Below are 21,149 nucleotides of genomic sequence, written 5' to 3'. Positions count from 1 at the left end.
AGATCGGCTCGAAATCCTGCGAGGTGTCGCTGTGACTCCTGCACTTGCGACATTGACCGAGTTTGGCGTCCTACAGGTTGGTCCAGTCCGTGTTCCCTGTCCAACCCAGTCGCGGCCTGCCCCAAACTTGACTGTACTCCTCGTGGAGCACTACCCTCACCGAGGATAGTTTCATTCTGCTGAATGCTCTGCTCCTGTGTAGATCGTCGTCGCTTCCTGCCCGTGTGTCGTCGTCTTGCTGGACGCTTACCACGAACGCCACCGGAACCCGGAGCAGTTGAGTCAGCCTGCTGCTGATCAACACTGGCATCTGAAGAGCCAACCTGCCGCTGGTCTCCACTTGGATGTATCTTGTCCCAGGCCTTCCGAAGTTCTTGGTCGTCTGACTGCTTCACGTAGCTCTCCACCAGGACACGAATCTCTTTCGCGAGGTCCGACATCGGCTCGTACGAATCCTCGATGGGTTGTAAGCCCTTCCATCCAACTTGTATCTCGAAATCCTTAATCTCGTTGTTCCACTGATGACCCTTCAGTTTATCGACAGATAACACGATGCCTTGAGATGATACGTGTTCTAACAGCTCGTCTGTTACCTCCAAACTTTCATCCACATACATCTTCAGTCTCGACGCATGTACATCCATTTCGTCGCCTGTGACTAAATGCTGTAATCGGAATGAATGAGCATCAGCGCGTATCACTCGGTATGGGCCAACCCACGTCACTTGTAGTTTATTCTTGTGCTTCTCATCAACTCGAGAACGAAGAACGAAATCGCCGACAGAAAAGCTCACCATATTCTCGCCACGTTCGCGCTTCTTGTTTAAAAGACGCTGCTTCAATCGCTGGTCCTCCACTGCACTATGCATGGCCTGGATACTTCCCCGTAGCTCGGCTAGATATCCATCGATCTCCTCAGATTCAGGAATCGTCTGCAAGTTGTTGCCATCAGGAAGATAAAATTCACGTAAGGGAGTTGGGTTCTGCAGTCCAGTGAAAAGCTCCAATGGGGAATGGTTTCCGAGGGATGGCACAGCAGTGTGATTTAGATTTGCCTGCACCATCGGAACCAGATATACCCAATCCTTCTGACTTATCTTGTACGTGATAATCATTGCCCTGACGACTTGAAGAATGTCCCGATTAACTCTCTCGACTGATCCATTAATCCATGGACAGTATGCTGGTGTGAACGTCTGCTGCGTCCGTAGTCTGCGGCTCAACTCCGCCACCACTTCATTCTTGAAGTGCGTGCCTTGGTCCGACATCCACTCCGGCGGAATGCCGAACCTCGAGTGCCATGCTAACAGAGCTTCCACCGTCACTCTGCTGTCAGCCGTGTCTACCACGACTAACTCACAGTAGTGAGTAGCGTGGTCCTTCAAGACCAGGATATATTTGCTATCTCCATAACTTGGTCTCATAGAGAGAAAATCAAAATGTAAGACTTGGTTGCGTGTACTGCAGTCGATCACTTCGCCCCACGGACGTGGGATAATTTCCCCCCCTCGACAATGCAGGCACAGCAAACAATCTTTCACGAATTTCTTCACGATAACTGCAACGTTGTCAATCACAAAAAGTCGCTTGAGGTGAGTGATCATAGCCTTCTGGCCTCGGTGGCCTTGGGCTCCACAATGCGCGACAATGCATAGTCGCTGGATCAACTCGGAAGCTTCCGAAGGCACCCAAATGCGCCCTTTTAGTGTAATCGTTCCGTCTTCTGTAGTTGACGACCCTGCCGGTCGCTCGTACTGAGCTTGAACAGTAGAAAGTTCCTCCAATGTTGGCCAAACGAAATCTTCATCGTCCAGTGGTCGGAGTCTCACCTTGGTTGGTGCCGTTTGCTGCCGTACAGCTTTAATACGTTTCATTATAGCCACTGGAGTGTGATTTCCGGCCCATCGCGAGATCATGTCGGCCCATACATTGTCAGGACCTGGTACATGTTCGATGATGTACCTGACATTCATGAGTTTCATCGCCCACCTGAGAAGCTTGCCTTTCACGTACTTCTTGACACTTTCGTGTGGCGCGAAAACATGGATCAAATTTCTATGATCACAAAACATTTGAAATGGTTGAGGCCGTAGCAGCAAATAGTCCATCTTCTCACAGGCCAATACAATTGGCAGGGCTTCCTTTTCGATGACAGTCCAGTTCAACTGGCTGCCAGTGAAAGTCCCGCTCATGCACTGGATGAGGCGGTGCTGCTGCTCGGTGACTGGCCGCTTCGGGTCGTACTCCTTCACTTGGGTCACGATAGCTTGCGTCTGTGAATAGGCACGTCGTGGCGTTATCGTCGGGAAAATTCATTGTTGTCGACGTCGCCAACAACTCCTTCACTTGGTCGAAAGCTTGCCGTCCCTCCTCGTTCAACTTGATCTCAATTCCCGCTGCGGCGCGTCGTGTACGCCTTGTGCTCGCAAGGGCTTCATCGAGACGGCGTTGGATGTAATGGGCTCTCCCAAGTTGCATATGTAGGTAGTTTTATAGGTTCTTTGTAGTGGTTCACACCATTACATAAGTAGGTAGATTTGCATTACAAAAGTAGGTGCAGCAGCACACGAGTAGCGTGTGCTGAACTGCCGTCACCTTATTGGTTGAAATATGGGGAGCCAGACCCATAATCAACCAATAAGGAGTTGACGTGTATTTGAGTGGTCAGGGCAAGCTGCCCTGGACCTAAATAAAAACAGAGTTAATTTTCCTTCAGACTAAGTACTTGGTTTCAGTATCACTGAACTTGTACGCTTCCTCATCACTACGTGTAAGCAAGTAACGGACACCCCAGGCCCGTTACACCTGGTAGCACTTTGGAGTCCTTCCCATGACCAAGTTCACGATGAGCCAAGGTATGACGTCTGAAACTCCAGGGCCGACCCTGACACATGCGGCTTTCCCTCATCTCACTCGTGTCGAGTGGGAAGCCCTTCACCGCCTCGCGGCGGTGTCTGGTGAGGCTGTAATCGCGTCGCTGCTGAGCTCAGCGACGTCCGACCAACAAAGCCAAGCAGCCCAAGAGTTCATGGAACGCGAGCTAGCCGATGCGAATCGGCGAGCAACAACTCCCGCGCGTTCCTCGAAAAATGATGTCGTGAAGCTAGAGACGTCTACCTACTCCGGTGAAGGAGCGAATCGCCTCCCGCTGAACCGGTGGTTTCGCGAGGTCGACATCGCGATTGCTTCGAGAATGATCGAAGCGCAAGGGACAGAGGTCAATTTCTTATTGTCCCGGTTGTCCGGGAAGGCCAAGGAATGGGCCCTCGGTAAACTTGTCGTTGATCACGACGCATTCCCCACTCTGGAGTCTCTCCAGAAAGATCTCAGGCTCGCGTTCGAGCCACCTCAAGACGAATCCCGCGTGCGTGCCGAGTTCTTCGCCCTTCGTCAAGGCAAAATGACTATGCGCGACTACGTTCAAAAGACTCGCCACCTCGCGTCATGCATCGTGACAAATCCGATTGACGCAGCATCGCAGGTCCATGTATTCGTATTCGGCATGCGTGAAGGCATGACACGGTACTGCCTGACCCGAGCGGAACCTTCCTCTCTCGAGGAAGCATTCGCCCTCGCGTTACGCGAAGACTACGTTGTGGCGGCGTCTTACGCGCGCGATGTCAACGGCAGCTCGTGAGTCAGCCCCCGAGCCCATGGAGATCGACGCGATTGACGCATCGAATAATCATCGTCAGTCGACTCCTCGTGGGCCCAACGACCGTCCTAATCGCCCGCTCACTTGCTTCCGCTGCCGGAAGATCGGTCATCGCGCGGCGGAATGCCGCGCGCCAGCGCCGGTACTCGCGCACATGTCTGAAGTCTCACCTGCCGTTCAGTCAAAAAACGGTCAGGGCCAGTAGGTGCGGGGCGCCCTACTGGCTGGAATGGAGGTCCGGGCCCCCCGGTGGCTACCCAACCTTCTAGCCCTCCTGTGCTCCACGCACACTTTAATGCCACCACCACGTCGGGCGACTCGAGGCTGATCATCGTCAGTCTTCATGTCGCCGGCGCCCGGCGACCACTTCGCGCGCTCCTGGACTCAGGAGCGTCGAATAACTTCTTTCGCGAATCGTGCTTATCGATGCTTCCAAGAGAGATCGCAGTCCGTAATGGTCGAGGTCAGGTCGTCGTCAAACTTGCTGACGGGTAGCCACGCCGCGTTGCGCGGCGCGAAATCACGTTGCCATACACATTCGACGGCTTCCGCAGCAACGACGACTTCCTCGTGATTGAGATGAACTACGCGTTCGACTGCATCTTGGGTATCCCGTGGTTGTCACGATATCAACCAGAGATTGACTGGTTGGCTCGGTCGGTTAAACACCGCTCTGGCTTCGATGTGAGTGAGGTGTTCACACACCTCCTGGTTGCCCAGAAGGACTGGCCCCATGTCAGGGTCGTGGACCGGTTGTCCACAATGCAGGTTGAGCAGAGAGCGAGCGATGGCCCTCTCTGGGGGTTTGTCTTGCACAGCGCTGTTGCGCGAAAACCCCTCGCTGCGAAGCGAGGTTGTTAACACTTTGGCGGTAGAGCAGGGGCTCCCGCAATCCGAGCAGTCGAGCATGAGTTCCCGTCACGCAACACGGCGGTCGAGCATGAGTTCCCGTCACGCAACACGACGGTCGAGCATGGGTTTCCGTCACGCAACACGGCGGTCAAGCATGAGTTCCCGTCACGCAACACGACGGTCGAGCATGAGTTCCCGTCACGCAACACGACGGTCGAGCATGAGGTTCCCGCAACACAGCCAAGGCGGTTGAGCATGGGTTCCCGCAAAACACTCTAGCGGTTGAGCAGAGGTTCCCGCAACGCGATTCGGCGGTCGAGCAGTTGGAGCTCCCGTCATCCACAGCGGTGGTCGAGCAGTTGACACTCCCACCGGCTACGACGGCGATCGAGCAGGGCTCTCGCCAGTCGATGGCGCGGTCGAGCATCGAGAGCTCCCGCGCACTACCGACACGGTTGATGGTGCCCTCCGTGTCTAGAGGGGGGTGATCCCTCGTCCAGCGATAGCGAGTCTTCTGTCTCGAGCAGCGGTCGAGACGCCGCAAGAAGAAATCCAAGCGACGCCGCCTAAGCGACGTGGTCAGCCCACCGCCGATATCGCAGTGAATGAGTCCATACACGTTCCTGGAACACGTGGAAGGAGGCGTCGTTCGCTCACGCACACTTGACATTGAGAGCCCACCTCGCGAAGCTTCTTCCATCACACGCCTTCCGGGTCTTTCCTGGAAGCATTTTCTGCGCGATCTGAAGTCAGGAGACATCGAGCAGGTCTGCTTGATCACCGAGTCTGCCTCGGCGGAAGAGATCCACACGGTCGCTACCGACAATCTTCCACTTCGTCCAAAGAACGCTGAGCCGAAGTCGGCGCGCGAAGAGCGCTTCGCTGCCCAGTCGTGGGAGTCACTCCGCGACTCGGGCAATCCAGTATACGACACCGTCCGCGAGTTCGCGGATGTTTTTCCCGACAAGATTCCTGCTGACAGAGGCATTCGCCATGAGATTGATCTCACGCCGGGTTCCAAGTACTGTGTGACGCGACCGTGGCCCCTCCCACGCGATCAGATTAAAGCCATTGACGACTTCTTCGAGAGCCGCCGCAAAGCGGGTCACGTGCGCGAGAGTACCTCGCCACACTCGAGTCCGATGTTCTGCGTGAAGAAGGCCACGGGTGGTTGGCGCATTGTTCACGCTTTTAACAAGCTAAACGACGCCACCATTCCAGCACAAACGCCGATCCCTCGGAAGGATATGGTACTTGACACCATGGGCCGCAGTGTTATTTTCAGCACCATCGACCTGACCGATGGCTTCTATCAGATCTTGATGCGACTCAGCGACGTCCCGCTCACAGCGGTGAGCACTCCCAGCGGGATGCTGTGGGAGTGGCTTGTCATGCCGCAGGGCCTGAAAAACGCACCAGCTACGTTCAATCGCATGGTTTCCCACGTTCTGCGCCCACTTCGCGACTTCGCTCCGAGCTACTTCGATGACATCTTCGTTCACAGCCGCGCTGAGGGCGATCTCAGCGCCACAGAAGCTCACTTAAATCACTTACGACAAGTGTTCCAAGTCATGCGCGAAAACAAACTGTACGCGAACTTGAAGAAGTGCATCTTCTGTGCCCCGGAGATTCCGGTGCTTGGCTGTTATGTGAGCAAAAATGGTGTCCGAGCGGATCCTGAGAAGGTCTCGTCCATTTGTGCGTGGCCCACGCCGCAGAATCAGACTGAATTGCGTCAGTGGCTTGGCCTCGCAAATTATCTCCACAAGTACACGAAAAATTATGCTGGTCTGATCCAGCCATTGTCTTCATTGCTGAAGAAAGACATCACGTGGTCGTGGACTCCCGAACATCAGTCAGCCTTTAATGCAGTGAAGAAAAGCTTACCGGAGGCCCCAATCCTGGCGCTTCCAGATGATGCAAAGCCATTCCACGTTGTTTGCGACGCGAGCGACTTCTGTGCACTGATGCAGTTCGACGACGAAGGTCGCGAACGCGTCGTGAGCTACCAATCCAGACAGATGAAGCCCGCTGAGAAGAATTATCCGGTCCACGACAAGTAACTCCTTGCGATGCGCTACGCACTGATCAAATTCAGAGTGTACTTACTCGGTGAGCAGACATTCGCGATCTACACAGATCACGCGTCGCTGCGAACAGCGACGAAGAGCCCTCATCTCTCTCAGCGCATGGCACGATGGCTGTCATTCTTCTCCGAGTACAACTTCGTCGTTCACTACAAGCCAGGCAAGAATAACATCCTTGCGGATGCCCTATCTCGGCGCCCCGATTACGATCCACGCCGAGATTTGGGTCGTCAGTCACTTGAAGACGCGGACGACGACGAATTGGACTGCGCCACATGTGTGGCTGCAGGTGTGAGCCTGATGACGGCGGTATCTCCAATACTTCCCCTGCGGGAAGAGATCTCTGCCGCGTATCGAGATGACTCGATATATGCCGGTATCCTGGAACACCTTCGCACACCAAGTGATGCCACGCTAAAGACACTGAGCCGCTCCACGCGCGACCAGATTCACAGATACCAACTTGACGGTGATCTACTGATGTACAGTGTCGATCGATTCGATGCTCCTCGCGTCGTTGTCCCCAACGACCCCGATCTACGCGCAAGAATTATACACGAATTCCATGACACTCCAGTGGGGGGCCACTTTGGCCGTGAGAAGACTTTCGCAGCGGTATCCCGCGACTTCTACTGGCCTCACCTATACAAGTGGGTGCGCAAGTGGGTCCGCTCCTGCGAAACTTGTCAACGCGTTAAGCCGTCACCGTCATCGCAAGCTCCGCTGCGTTCTCTCCCTCTGGCGACAGAGGCGTGGCGCTCTGTGTCAATGGACTTCATATTCGGTCTCCCACCCGATACTGACGGTCGTACGGGTGTTCTGGTCTTCGTGGATCGCTTTAGCAAGATGTGCCATCTCGTTCCGGTTCCGGACTCAATCACCGCGGCCGATACCGCGGTGCTCTTCATCGACGCTGTCTTCCGACATCACGGCCTTCCTGAATTAATCGTCTCTGACCGCGATCCCCGATTCACATCGGCGTTCTGGACGAAACTCTTCGACCTCCTGGGCACCAAACTCCTCATGTCGACGGCGGCGCACCCGGAGACTGACGGGCAAACGGAACGCGTCAACCGCGTGCTAGAAGATGTTCTGCGCAGTTATGCCCCGTCCTTCGAGAATGGAGTTCCTTCCTGCCTCATGCGGAGTTTGCACTCAACAATGCCGAGCACGCGTCGACGGGATTGACTCCGTTTTTCGTCAACAACGCGCGTCATCCACGTGTCCCCGCACAACTTGCTGTGGGCCAACCCACGGCGACTGATGGCTTCACTCTGGAGGGGGAGGAATGTGATAACCCTGCCCAACCGGTTCCGATACTGGTTCAACCACCGGTTTCCGGTGAGACAGCGGTTCTGCCGTCTACGAGTACAGCTACTCCTGCAGTAGACATCAACGCGGTGACGCGTTTACAGTCGAAGAAGATCCTCGCACCCGCGCAATCCACGTCGTCGCCGTTAGTTGACTGGACACACCGAACGCTGATCGCTCCAGCACAGCCACACTCGACTGTGGCTAACTACGCGCCGAAACCCCCAGCACGACCCGCTGACAAGGCAGCGGTATCCGACTTTGTCCTTCATCGTCAATCGGCTACCCGATTCGTCCGTGACGCGCTACAACTCGCGGTTGACAAGCAGAAGGAAAACGCTGACAAACGTGGCCGCAAGAACACAAGTGCATTCAAGATTGGTGAGCGGGTATTACTCTCAACGGATGGAATTCGTACCTCTGCTATTACGAACCTAGGCGCGAGCAAACTCGCGCCGCGCTACATTGGGCCATTCAAAGTACTACGAGTTATGGGTGATGCCTACACGCTAGACATTCCTACGTCGCTACGACTACACCCGACGCTCTACGTCGGGCGACTTAAGAAGTATCTTCCCGCGATGATCCCGGAGGCGGAGCAGGAGCATGCGTTGAGCGGCCCTCGCGATGAGCCTGTCGAGCCAGCGTCCCATCTGTCCCAGTTCCCCGCTTGCGCGGAAGAGCTCCACCCCTCGGTCCGCCAAACACCTGCGCCTCCAGACTACGCAGTCGCTGCAAGAGCTCACGATTCGACTGCCGCAGACTACTCGCCGTCGCCTCGGCGTTCCGAGAGCTCTCAGCCGCGCGCTCGGCCTCCTCCTGTGCGTCCCGAGAAGTGTTCAGCGCCTGCTCAACGTCGTCCTGGTCAAACCAGGTCGCGTCGAATTCCACCGCGACGATCCTCCGCCCATCGTTGACTCGAATGGAGATACGTGCTGGATTGTGGACCGTATTGTTGATCACGAAGATCCCTCCCCGCGCGCGTCACTCGACCAAGTCGTCAGCTCAACACGCGGCTCCCGCCGCGCGGAAGTATAAGGTACGATGGCTCGGGTTTCAACCGGCTGATGATACGTGGGAGCCTCGCGCCAACTTGCTTCGTGACGTTCCTGATGTCGTCCACGACTACGACTCCAGCCTCGAGTCAAACGCGGCCGCGAGCGACCTCGCGGCGATCGAGAGCGCGATCGACTACGTGCCCTTCGAGACGTCGAATGCGCAGGAGACGGGCTCCGTCACGAACGCTGTCGGCGCGAGCCGCCGCGAATAGCCGCTTGGGTGAACTCGGAGAGTGAGCGCTTATACTTCTCGATCCAAGCGTGTTCGGTCGGCATGAGCGGATACTCGACAATATGCTGATCCCACTCAGCTTGCGTCGGGCGTCGCCCGATGTCACACGAACTGCAGCCTTCGCGTACGTTGACATAGCACAAACGGTCTTCGGTCCAAGCGTCGTCGCAGAATTCAGGCGCAGATCACCGAGTGAATGCTCGGCTTGTAAGGCTTCGCGATCACCGAGCCAGCCGACGACACTTTCCTCCAGCCTCATGCATCCGATTCCACCGTCGGGATGAATGCGCACCATGATCTCTGCAAAGCTTCGTACGTCGCGCCCGTCGAGTGTTTTGTTCCGGAGACGCCTGAAGCGCCGAAAGTGGTCCTGCATGGTGTCCAACGCGTCCGGGGTCACCGCCCCGGACAAGTCGTACAGCGCCCACGGCTTCATATCCTCGTTCATTACGCCGGGCCGAACCCCAAGTCGACTCACGCTCTCAGGTGCGATATCAGCGGTCCACCCATTGTTCAGCGTCGTCGCCGACGCTGGAGCCGTCCGCGTTGTTCCGCTTCCTGCCTGGTTCGCCGCCCCCGTCTGCTGCGCCATGTTGTTCTCGTCCGCGCAAGTTGTATTGTGCTGCTCCTGGGCTTCGCAGGAGCTCCAGCCCGTCAAGTTCTCAAGCGTTCTCTTCTCCGCCATTTCCCAGTTTTTCCCGATTGTTCTCCGAAGCGCACCCCCGTTAGGTGATTGCTGTCTTAAGAGGGGGGTGATGTAATGGGCTCTCCCAAGTTGCATATGTAGGTAGTTTTATAGGTTCTTTGTAGTGGTTCACACCATTACATAAGTAGGTAGATTTGCATTACAAAAGTAGGTGCAGCAGCACACGAGTAGCGCGTGCTGAACTGCCGTCACCTCATTGGTTGAAATATGGGGAGCCAGACCCATAATCAACCAATAAGGAGTTGACGTGTATTTGAGTGGTCAGGGCAAGCTGCCCTGGACCTAAATAAAAACAGAGTTGATTTTCCTTCAGACTAAGTACTTGGTTTCAGTATCACTGAACTTGTACGCTTCCTCATCACTACGTGTAAGCAAGTAACGGACACCCCAGGCCCGTTACACGCATCCTATTGAGCGTGGAGCGGGACGGCAACATCGCTTCGTCAAACGCCATGATGACCCGCGGCGTATATCCAGAAGCAAACCGATCTTGAAGTGCGTCTACGACAGGCCTTAGCTTCCACGCGCGATCTGTCGCCGCTCTTGGGTCTCTATTACTGCTGAAATGCAGATTCTGGGATATATGCATGAATCTGTCGCGCGTCATAAAGCGCCCAAAGCATCCGCGAGGAATGGCGCCTTCCTCTCTCGTTTTCCAATGGTTTGCTAGCTTTTCCTTGTTTGGAACTACGGATCGGGCTAGCAATAGACCAATGAAAACGCACAGCTCTCGCGTCTCGATAATTGTACCCTTCGGATATCTTCACGGATTTCTTCTACCGACTTGGCTTTGAACTGTGGATGCTTCAATTCCCTAGCGAGCTGCTTCGCATGTGTTCCTTGTACACATTCATCAAGACTAGCTTCGAAGTAATCGCTGGATTCAGCAGCAATATCCTCTTACAACTGCGGTTGTAGGTAATAGAAGAAAGCTCCGGAAGGGGTTGCAGCTGCGGCCAAGGCTTGTGGGGTAGGTCCGGACGCACCATCGTACAGTTGCGGGTAGTCCTGCCGCAATGATTCAGGCGAACGCGACTCATAAGGCTCTTGTAGATACGTATAGGGTGTATGCGTCGTCAAATCCGACCAGCCATTAGCGCCGAGCTCCTTCAAATACGCATCTGGTACTACACCCGATGCAATGCCATCAACACCACCGAGTGCTGAGAGTAATCGTCGTCAAATTGCATTTCCGGGGGCGCAGGTTCTTGTGCCACGTCATCATCAATGGCATCGACAAACTGGTCGTCTTCGTCTCCATCATCGCTCTCGGCGTCTGACTCAAATGTTGCAAATATGCTGGGGTCATCGTCATTTACAATCTGATTCACATCTTCACATACAGCAAATAGCAACGATACAAGTTAGTATCCCTGTATATCATTTACATACAAGCTACCAGACAGACCATTATGCCGCGTGTCTTCCTTCGGTTCTTCTTCCACCCCAGATGTCCCCGGCTGACCCACACTGCTTGTAGACTGATTAGATTCTTTGTTTATCTCAACTTGATCACCAGGTTGGTTGTCGGCTTCGGGATGATCCGACGCATTGCTGCTCAATTCGGCTTCTTCAAAGTCTGGATCCAAGTTTCTTTGACTAATCGGAGAGTCTTCAATACAATAAGACGCCACATACAAAATCAGTTCAGTCGAAACGTGTATCATACCAGATATTCCTTTCGATGGGATGTTCACTATTGCCGCTGGAAGAAAGAGCTGTGGCCTTGGGTGAATCAGCTTGTAGTGGGCTCTTTGGTGGACGTGAAGCAAGATTCGGTGGTGTACCGGAAGACGATGTGGGGTCTTGTGTGACGGACTTTCGGCACATAGACGAACTGGGTGGTCTCGAGAAGTTGCCGTTGAGCCGATGCGAGTGAATGTAACGGGGGACTGCCATCGGATGAAGAAGGATTCGAATCTAACTTTCAACATACACGATTAGCAAAACGTAAACGTGTATCATACAGCTCACAGTACACGTACGCTTCGCTGTCACAGGTTTGGCAGCTTTCGCAGCGCTTCGACGTCGAGGAGCAGACCAAAACACTAATAAAGTGACTATACACACGTTAGTGTATGAGTAATCCCACGATGGAGGGGGCAGCAGCACCAAAATAGTGGCGGATTACAAGCACCATCTGTATCGTAGTGTATCGCTTTAGAAACGAACCCATGCAAGATGTGAAGGAACTTCACACCAACTCAAACGACAAAAACACTACGTTCACTGAGATAGCTCAGTGTCATACAATCGCAACTACACTAGTAATGGCACTTAGATCCCTATATGTGTAGTTGTGACTTAGAACGGAAAGAACGTAGCTATCTTCAACCGCTGAAGATCCGCATTTGCGACTTAAATGTAAATGTATTGTATGGAAGCATTGTCCACGTGTGGCCGCACTGGTTTTAAAGATTCAACTGTCGGTGTCAATTCGGTTCGAATAGCTTCATCCGAAAAAACTGGATGAATCTGCTCTTGGCTGCATCACGGCCGTCGTTGCAGCCGACAATGACTACAAAATGAGGGACGGAGTGGAGGTTGTGGTCAACATGGTCCAACTTTCTTTTTCGTCAACGACTTAATTAAGTAGATCTTACTGCAGATCCAATCATACGCTATAATAACCCCACCGAGACGTATCAAGACTACAATTTGCCGGATGAACTGCAAACCAAACGAGCGACAAAGGGGACGACGACGACCTGGATAATACTAAACAAAAATGCAAACGAATATGATGATTTGAATTAAGTAAGTGAGGAGATCGATGTGTTGGACGGAATATTGGAGCTATTATAGCACTTCCTCGGTCGAGGCTGCAGCCTCATCAGCCTTGCAGTCGTAGCGTAGTAGTTGCGGTGAATCTTCAAGCGAGCTGTTTATAGGACCAGAAGTACACTTGTTTATCGAGGAGAGCAGGTCGACAAGGCGCACTTTTGACGTACCGGATGCAGTTGTTTTGAGCGTTGATCTGCTTGAGACGGAAGCAACCGTCCAGTCCGCCAAGTTCCTGAATCTGGCAGGTCGTCAAAGAAAGAATCTTAAGTTGAAATTCTACTGCACAGATGACATACCTGGTTGTCATTGATCCAGAGCACCTCGAGGTTAACGAAAGCATCGAAATTCGCAATTTAGTCGATGCGCTTATTGTCCATGTACAGCTCGGTGCAGCTTTTCACATATTCGTGATTCTTGATGGGCAGCTCCGCATGGGGATCCGAAAGCCGCCAATTTCGTGTCATGTTAGAGTTCGAAGAGCGATCAAACTAAAGTTGTTGATTAAAAAATGACGTTGACGAACAGATTTGACAATTTTATTTTAAAAAGAACCCCGTTATCTTAAACGACACTTCTGCTCTAATTAGCTGGTACGTGGTGGAGATCATAGTTCTTTTAACCAGGCTTGAACTTAGCCACGTCTGTCTAACGAGCTCAACGACCCGACCAAGCGCCACGGAGAAGCTACCGAGCCTGGTGCCAGCACACGCCAGATACACGCAGCAGCTCGTCCAGTCGCGGGTCCAGCACCTCCAAAGGCGTACAGATAGACAGCTTGAGACACTCTTCAAGCTGCTGTGGGCCCACATCCACTCGGAACAAATCCGCCGGAAGCGCCAACGTGCGAGCCACATCGGCACCAGGGCCACGTGAGTCATCAAACAGCAGGCGAGATCACAGCAAATCACGTTCGCAGTGTTGAGCAGCAACGCGGAACAACTCTCGCGTGAAGAGCTGAGCTTCCTGCAGAGCCCGCTCCGCCGGTAGCACACCATTGCCCACGCCTAGTTCCGAAGGGGTACTCTTGAGTAGCAGAAGCTGTACAGCGTCCTTGTCCAGAGGCTTGCGTGTCAGCGGTTGCGTTGTGAGGACCAGCGAGTATCCGCCCAACGGCTCCACCTTACGTGTCGACAGAGTTATCGTGGACGGAGGTCGATGGAAGAAGCTTCCTGATGACGAGTGACACACGACTGCATCCGGTGTACCAAACTGCAGTAGGTCTAACACTTCGTAGCGTGAGCCATGACATGCGATGTATCGGAGTAAGATCTGCACCATGATCAGCTCCAAGCAGTTGGATTGCAACGACGCAGGTTGCAGCTTTACTGTCACCATGCGGATCACACAGTCGCGCCAGAGCAGCGACAAGGGTGCTGCAGATGTTGACGCGGTGTTCGCTTGAGCTGGGCCCAAATGATGTACCAGCTGCGGATGCGGTTGTTGGCAGCTCGTCGAGTAAATCTCGCTGCAGCTCGCGAAGGCGGTCGATGGCCATCACTGCTACGTGGTGCAGGTGTCGAGGTAGCTCTGACATCGTTCGTCCTTGTCAGTGCGGTGCTCTTGCTGCTGGGATACCTGGCAGGTGACGACGTTGGGGCTGGTGTACTGAACTTCTTGGGTTCCTCCGGCGGGTCCGGAAAGGCTTGCAAGAATCATTGAAGCCCCTTGACGATGTTCTGGAACGTGGACGCTTTCTTCCAAGGCAGCGGTGGGGTCACGACAAGCGCATCATCCTCACTAAGATGCTTGCCTACACTGTGACCGTGTCCATTCTCTGCGTCGTGGAAGTCGTGCGGCGCGTCAAGCCACTGCAGAAGATGTTGCTGGAAGTAGCTGATGGTGAACCCGTAAATGAGAGCTTGGGTCTGCAGTTGAGCACGTAGCCACGACGCTACACTCTGCACTCTTGCTCCAGACACTCCAGTCGTCTTCTTCCCAGTCTTGGCAGCCAAACGATTCTGGAAACGCAGATCTTGCTGCTCCAAGTCGTGCAAACTCACAAGTACCGCAGTCAGCAGCACGCCTCGATTGTCGCATTTCACCTCAAGCACCACGATGGAGAGAGGGTCATTGCTTGCACTATTCGTCCACCCAGCCGCTTCCGCTGCAGCTCTTTCCGGGTGGTAAAAGTACTCGGAGAAGCCATCTTTGCCAGGTATGTCGCTCTCGTTTGCTGCGCTGGGGTCCGCAGGGAAGGCACGTGCATGGCTCCTGCTGGTAGCTAGCGTCCGAAGACGTCGGAAACCAAGCGTACGTAAGTGCACTGCGTACTCTTTATAGAATTCACTCGCCACTTCAAAACGCAGTGGCTCCAAATTCGCAGCCACCTGCTGCTTGATACCACGAACGTCAGCTCCTGTACCGGCGTCCATGCTGAGTACAGTGTGCTCGATGTACAGCTTGGCCACTGAGCAGTCGTCTTGATCAAACACGAACTCGCGCTTGTAGCTAAGCAAATGAACCAGATCCATGCACGACTGAAGAGCACGTAAACGCCCACTGATGATCCCGTTCTCGTCGCCGTCAGACAATCCAATCACCTCAGCCGCTACCCATCGCTCCACAAACGCAGCTCGGAATCGTTGATGCAGCAAGAGATGTCCACTCTCCACTAAATGCATCACGACATCCTTCGCGACGGGCTCCTCCATCTCTTCATCCGCACGCATCGACGCGAGCTTCTCCAGCAGGTTCATGCCCACTGTGTGGCTAGTTGATTGCGTCTCGAATGCTTCCCATCGCATTTCCAGAGCTGCGCAATAGTATGGAAGAGGAGTTCGATTCTTCTTGGGATTGTCTTCATCTTCCTCGAGCTCGATCAAATGTCGCAGCTGGCCTGTCAAACTCGTTGCCCACCGCTCAGTGTTGCCAGGGAATAAAAAGCGAGGCCCCCAAACACACTACAATCGCTTCTTCCACGAACTGTGGATACGACCCGGGCCCGCGTCGCTAGTGTTTCTTGGCAATGCAGGAGCTGTAGTTACTGCCAACCCTGTCAACGAAGATGAAGACGACGACGACCCCAACTCGGAGAGATTAGTACCTCTCGATCCTCTTCGTACAGGGCGATTCGCTGTGTTGCCGTGAACATTCTCCATTGTATCGATGCTCCACTCACAATGCTGTTAATTTTTAAATTTCTTAGATGCTGGGAAGCTAAGCTCTAAACTATTTTAATAGTAGTGGCTAACGATATCTATTTGTGGAGAGAAAAGATTTTTGCGAAACGACACTTATTTTTGGTGTGGTGTACTGCTCTTTCTTTTGGTGACCCTTTCTGCGTCTGTGGCGCTTCACATCCTATTTTTTGTGTTCGCTAAAAAAAATAGAGTGCTTTGGATGGCTCTCAGTTTAGGGCCACTGTGGCTCGTGTTAGGCTAATAACCTACCTAAGAAGACACGCCCTTTAACTCGTGTAGGCCTCGTACATCCGTAGTATGATCAGTAGGCGGTAGAGCACCTCGCTAGCACTTCGCCTTGCTGTCGGGTCCAAATCCACGCACGAGTGACCTAAATGTACAAGTTCCAATGGAACGTTACGAGAGAATATCGATGCGTAGTTGACCTGAGGAGACCAACTCAAGGATGGCAGAAGAGGAGACCTGCTGTCCGTTTGAGGACCACATCTCGCGGTACGGCGGCGAGTCGAGCTCGGATAGAACCATGCCGAGCGAAAAGATGTCGACACTATTAATAGCGTCGTAATGTTCACCTATCATGACCTCGGGTGCCATCCACAGAGCAGTACACACACCGGCAGTCATTGTATCGACACTCCATTGTCTCGATACCCCCGAAATCCGTGATCTTTGCGTCCAACTTGGAGGTCACTAAAATGTTCATGGACTTGAGGTCTCGGTGGAGCACGGTCGGGTCAAGCGAGTGGAGATAAGCCAGTGCATAGGCCACTTGGAGAGCAATTCGGGTTTTGTCCAAGTTGAATCCGTGCGGTCGCTTTTCGGTCTCATAATGTTTGAGCAACGAGTGCAAGTCGCCGCCATCCATGAAATCTGAGACGGCACACAGATCCGTGAGGGAGTCCCAAGCCACACCGATGAAGTGAACGATGTGCGGATGCTCGACACTCGCCATCATCTTGATCTCCGCGAGGAAGGAGCTCACTTCATGGAGTTTCTTTCTCTTCTCAGGGAGAAGCCGCTTGATGGTCACTTGTTCGTCACAGTAGGTGCCTAAAGACACTTGGCCATGTCCTCCGTAGCTGATGAGCCTTGTCGTCGTGATCTTCTCGAACGGAAAGCGCATAGCAGTGAGGTCCTCGTTTTCTCACAGTGCTATCGGTGCAGAGGCACCAGAGGAGTTACAGCTGTCCAGGTTTCTGGTACGAAAAGGAGAGAGACCAATGGCTGGGGGTCCGAAGTCGGTTCGTAGTAGTTACATGGATACTCGAAGGGCGTTAGCTCTGCCTCGTGCTTGTGTCGACAGCACCAGAAACCCAGCAGTCCAAAAAGAATAGTGAGCACGAGAGCGTGGCCCCAACGATGGCTCCCGCACTTAACCCTGCGAATTCAAAGTTAGTGACATAAGAAGACGATCAAAACGACAGAGTGCACCTTGCCTTTCTTCTTCGTCTTGGTGGCCCTTGCTTTCGCTAGAGTCATAGCTACTGTTAGCGTAATTGGAGCTCACCTCTTCTCTGCTGACTGTTCTGGTGGTGCCAATGCTTGAGGATGCGGTCGAGTTGGGGGCTAACGAGATATAGTCAGTGAAGGATGAGCTTCCAAGAGCACTTGAAACGTCGAAAGGTGGTGGTGTCGGTGACGGCGTTCGCGTGGTTAGCTATTTTTGGGGTCGTGTACGGGTAGGGCCTGATAATTGGGTCAGGCGGGTTTCCTGACGGCCCTACCAAACACAGGACCAATTGCTAAGCTACATATTGAAGTGAAAGATACGAAGCTAAGCAGATGCTTAGACCACGATGGTCTGCGCGGCACGAGGTTGGTCGGCTTCAGTGTCGCCTTCATCGGCATCACTGTCATTGCTGATCACACCTGCGCCCAAATTGGTAGCAGCAGCGTCCTCTTCGCTGCTAGTACCAGAGACGCCCTCGTTGTCATCATCACTGTCGACGTCTACAGCCTCGTCATCTTCTTCACTGCTCGATTCTTCTTCTTCTGTAGGAAGATCCTGTTGGAAATGGAACCTGACCCAATAATCAGGCCTGACCTGTATACGACCCCGTTAAAATTCTACCGTTCGCGTTCGCGTTGGTGCTGCTGTCGTAGCCCTCGGTGGTGCAGTTGTAGTTACCGATGGTGTCGATGTTGCGGATTGGTGGACAAAGACGCTGTCGCTTTGCTTCCACTCCGCTGTCGCGCTAGTAGCTGCAGCAGGCGAAGACGTTGAAAATCTCGTGATTGTATCTGCTGTTGCTGTAGCAGCGTCAGCAATAGTGTTCACTGCAGAAGTTCTTGTATGCGAGTTCCAATGCAGAAATGTTCCGAAACCAGCAGCAATAGACTCAAACCTGGTGCGGGTCTTTAGTTTTCGACGCTCGGAATTGGCTCAAACTGATCCCGGTAGAAGTCAACCTCGTGACTTTATCGCCTGTCGAGAAGAAGCTTGGTCAAGGATTTAGTGACCCTGGCTCTGTATTCATAAGTTAATGAGTATGACGGCCAACCTTTCTAGGTGCTAAGCGAGCGACTCCAACAAACTTCACAGTTATACGCAATCGACGACACATGACGGTACACGACGCAGTCCACCTCCAGCCTGGACACTTTTCTTACAGCGTGGCATTCTCGTACATGTTCATAATGAGCTGCAGTTGGTACAGCACTTCGCCAGCATTGGGTCTTGTATCAGCATCGAGATCCACGCACGAGTGAGCTAAATCAACCAGAGCCTGTGGTGCGTGTGAAGAGAACTCGATCCGAAGAAGACCCAGAGATACCAACTGCAGTAGCGCCGTGTCGGGGATCACTCGACCAGAGTCCGTCTCCTTGGCAGCGGCGTACGGCAGCACATGCGAGTCCAGCTCCGACAGAACGACACCAAACGAGAAAATGTCCGCACTGGAGCCATACCGCTCTCCCATCATCACCTCAGGCGCCATCCATAGAGACGTTCCAACTCCAGCGGTCATTGTCCGGTCGCTGCTCTCTCGAGAGACGCCAAAGTCCGTAATCTTGGCCTCTAGATCCTCCGTCAGTAATATATTCTTGGACTTGAGATCGCGATGAAGTACTAGCGGGTCCAGTGAGTGCAGATACGTAAACGAGTGCGCGACGTGCAAGGCGATACGCGCCTTCTCCAGGTCGAAGCCATGCGGACGACACTCGTGATACTCAAAGTAGTTGAGTAGCGTTCGTAGATCTCCACCTTCCATGTACTCGGCAACGGAGCAGAGATCCGCCAGAGAGTCCCAAGCCACGCCGATTAACCGGACGACACGCGGATGTTCCAGTGCAGCCATGATCTTGATTTCCGACAAGAAGCTGTTGATCTGAGCTAGTGTTTTTCTCTGTTCCGGGAGAAGTGTCTTTATGGCCACGGCTTCTCCACGATACGAGCCTCGGTAGACCATTCCGTACCCGCCTTTGTTGAGTAGCTTTCCTCTAGTGAGTTTTTCCGTTGGGATACGCATTGCAGTGATGATATCGTCTTCCCACATCCCACCTTGTGCTGCTGTAAGGAACGATGTGGAGTATCCGCCGTGTTCTTGACGCTGACCACCGGTGTACGGACCAGTTGAAGAGGTGTCGAGACGAGTATTGACGGTGTCTTCTTCTGCCCCAAGGCGCTTAGAATCACTGATAATAAAGTGACGCTGCAGTGACGCATTGGCCTCTTCTCTCGTTTTTCTGCGTCGAAAGACCACGAGCCCGATGCAAAGCAGAACTATCGACACAGATGCCAATGCGATAGCGACGATCATCCAGGAATCCCCTGCAAGTCACGAAGCGAGTTAGTGCGTCCTGTGAACGATCATATTCCAATACAGTTCGTGTACCTGGTGCGCCAGCATAAACTTCTGTGTCTTGACTCGAAGAAGTCAATCCACCTCCATTCTGCGAATCCCCGCTGCGCCAGTCTTCAAAACTACCGCCAGTACTACCCGAACTGGAATTTGTGGAGATGTCTGTGTCCACTGATGATGAAAATGAAGCTGCAAAGGTGTCTGCCCCCGCGACACTTGGAGCTGAAGTCTCTGGAGTTGTCGTTTCAATCGCCGCACTGGAACTACTTGGTTGCGGTGTTGGTTCGGTAGATTCCGGGGTGTTTGTAGGTGTCGGCGTTGTAGTCGAAGTGGCTGCGGTAGGGCGGGGCGTTCTGGTTACTGGCGTTTTAGTTGTTGGGGCTGGAGCCTTTGTTGTTGGCGTTGGTGGCTTCGTGGTAGGGGTTGGCGCTCGAGTAGGCGCACGAGTAGGCGCTTGGGTAGGTGCTCGTGTTGCTGGCGCCGGTGTAGCTATAGGGGACGGAGTAGTTGCCGCGGTAGAATCTCCACCCCCAAGCACAGTGTCCACGAGAGACCCAATAAGCCCCTGCAGGTTTCGCGTCTGAACTACTTCCCACTGCAGACACAACACAGGCCATTACTTTAGTTTGAGTCCATACTCCTTTTAGAAACCAAATTCGAGCTGTTCGCGCACCATTTTCAGACGAGCAAGTTCGCTGTTTTGGCAATCGCTCCCAGCGAGCGCCACTGCCGTGCAAAATGGCTAACTGGTATTTGAGACTCTCCGCATGGAGTTGAACCGACTACTGCAAAGGTGCGGCCTAGCATGGTGCTCTTATCCCCTAGTTCCTTACTTTTTGTGTGCACTGATCTTCTCGTCATAATCATTTTGATGACCACGACGACACGCAGCTGTGGCGCTTACCAGCCTTGATACTGTTACATGTACAATAGTGATGCTGGTAGACAGAGAGCAGAGAGCGTCTCCGCATATGACTCGACGGCTGGAGACTCTCGCAATGAAGGATATACAAGCACCTGTAATACGCAACGGAACACGAAGAGCAGAAGGTTTTCCCTTTGATTTTTACGTTTTTGTGGAGTTACTTTCCTTCCAGGAGCTGTACGATCTGTTGCGCAGTGAGACGATTTGAGGGCTCTTGTTGACAGCACGCTTCGCCAAGGTGACGGATGAATTGCGGACATTCAGCACTGAAGCTTGGCCGCAGTCGTCCGTCCTTCACCAACGCTAAAATCTCAGATAACTCCATGTCATCCCCGCTCTTTGATCGAGCGTCAAAGTAAGGCACCTCGCACGTGTCCAGCTCGGTGAGCAGCACTCCGAACGCATAAATGTCGGCTGCAGGTGAGTTAGGAGCACCATTGAGCACTTCAGGCGCCATCCACAAGGCCTGACGAGAGTTCTCTATCGTTGGACTCGTCTCTTTTGACCCGCAACTTGCCAACTTCGCTTCCAGCCTGTCTGTGAGTAGCAATTCTTCGCGCAGATAGCCTGGAGGATAAATTTCTGAGCGTGAAGATAAG

General features: G+C 53.3%; 4 protein-coding genes across 4 annotated transcripts; all 4 read right to left on the bottom strand.

Moving 5' to 3' along the window:
* Window positions 1-11,028: 11,028 nt before the first annotated feature.
* PITG_20774 (uncharacterized protein) lies at window positions 11,029-14,020 on the bottom strand (the record flags this gene model as incomplete). Its single annotated transcript, XM_002895290.1, has 8 exons — window positions 11,029-11,234; window positions 11,301-11,513; window positions 11,887-11,949; window positions 12,368-12,419; window positions 12,580-12,619; window positions 12,853-12,964; window positions 13,594-13,894; window positions 13,961-14,020. The coding sequence occupies 8 exons, from the start codon at window positions 14,018-14,020 to the stop codon at window positions 11,029-11,031; spliced, it is 1,047 nt and encodes a 348-aa protein (XP_002895336.1).
* Window positions 14,021-14,337: 317 nt separating this feature from the next.
* PITG_20773 (uncharacterized protein) lies at window positions 14,338-15,783 on the bottom strand (the record flags this gene model as incomplete). Its single annotated transcript, XM_002895289.1, has 2 exons — window positions 14,338-15,521; window positions 15,729-15,783. 2 exons carry the CDS (start codon window positions 15,781-15,783, stop codon window positions 14,338-14,340), a joined length of 1,239 nt encoding a protein of 412 aa, XP_002895335.1.
* A 308-nt stretch (window positions 15,784-16,091) lies between these two features.
* PITG_20772 (protein kinase) lies at window positions 16,092-17,178 on the bottom strand (the record flags this gene model as incomplete). Its single annotated transcript, XM_002895288.1, has 3 exons — window positions 16,092-16,263; window positions 16,307-16,468; window positions 16,533-17,178. 3 exons carry the CDS (start codon window positions 16,946-16,948, stop codon window positions 16,092-16,094), a joined length of 750 nt encoding a protein of 249 aa, XP_002895334.1.
* A 1,253-nt stretch (window positions 17,179-18,431) lies between these two features.
* On the bottom strand, window positions 18,432-19,594 carry PITG_20771 (mitogen-activated protein kinase kinase kinase, putative; the record flags this gene model as incomplete). The annotated part of the gene is made up of 1 exon (XM_002895287.1): window positions 18,432-19,594. One exon carries the CDS (start codon window positions 19,581-19,583, stop codon window positions 18,432-18,434), a length of 1,152 nt encoding a protein of 383 aa, XP_002895333.1.
* Between the last annotated feature and the right edge of the window lie 1,555 nt (window positions 19,595-21,149).

The sequence above is a fragment of the Phytophthora infestans genome, genomic scaffold (genome assembly GCF_000142945.1).
Source record: "Phytophthora infestans T30-4 supercont1.206 genomic scaffold, whole genome shotgun sequence".
NCBI lineage: Eukaryota > Oomycota > Peronosporomycetes > Peronosporales > Peronosporaceae > Phytophthora > Phytophthora infestans.
Note: the sequence above shows the minus strand (reverse complement) of the source record. Positions and strands in the feature narration are given on the sequence as shown.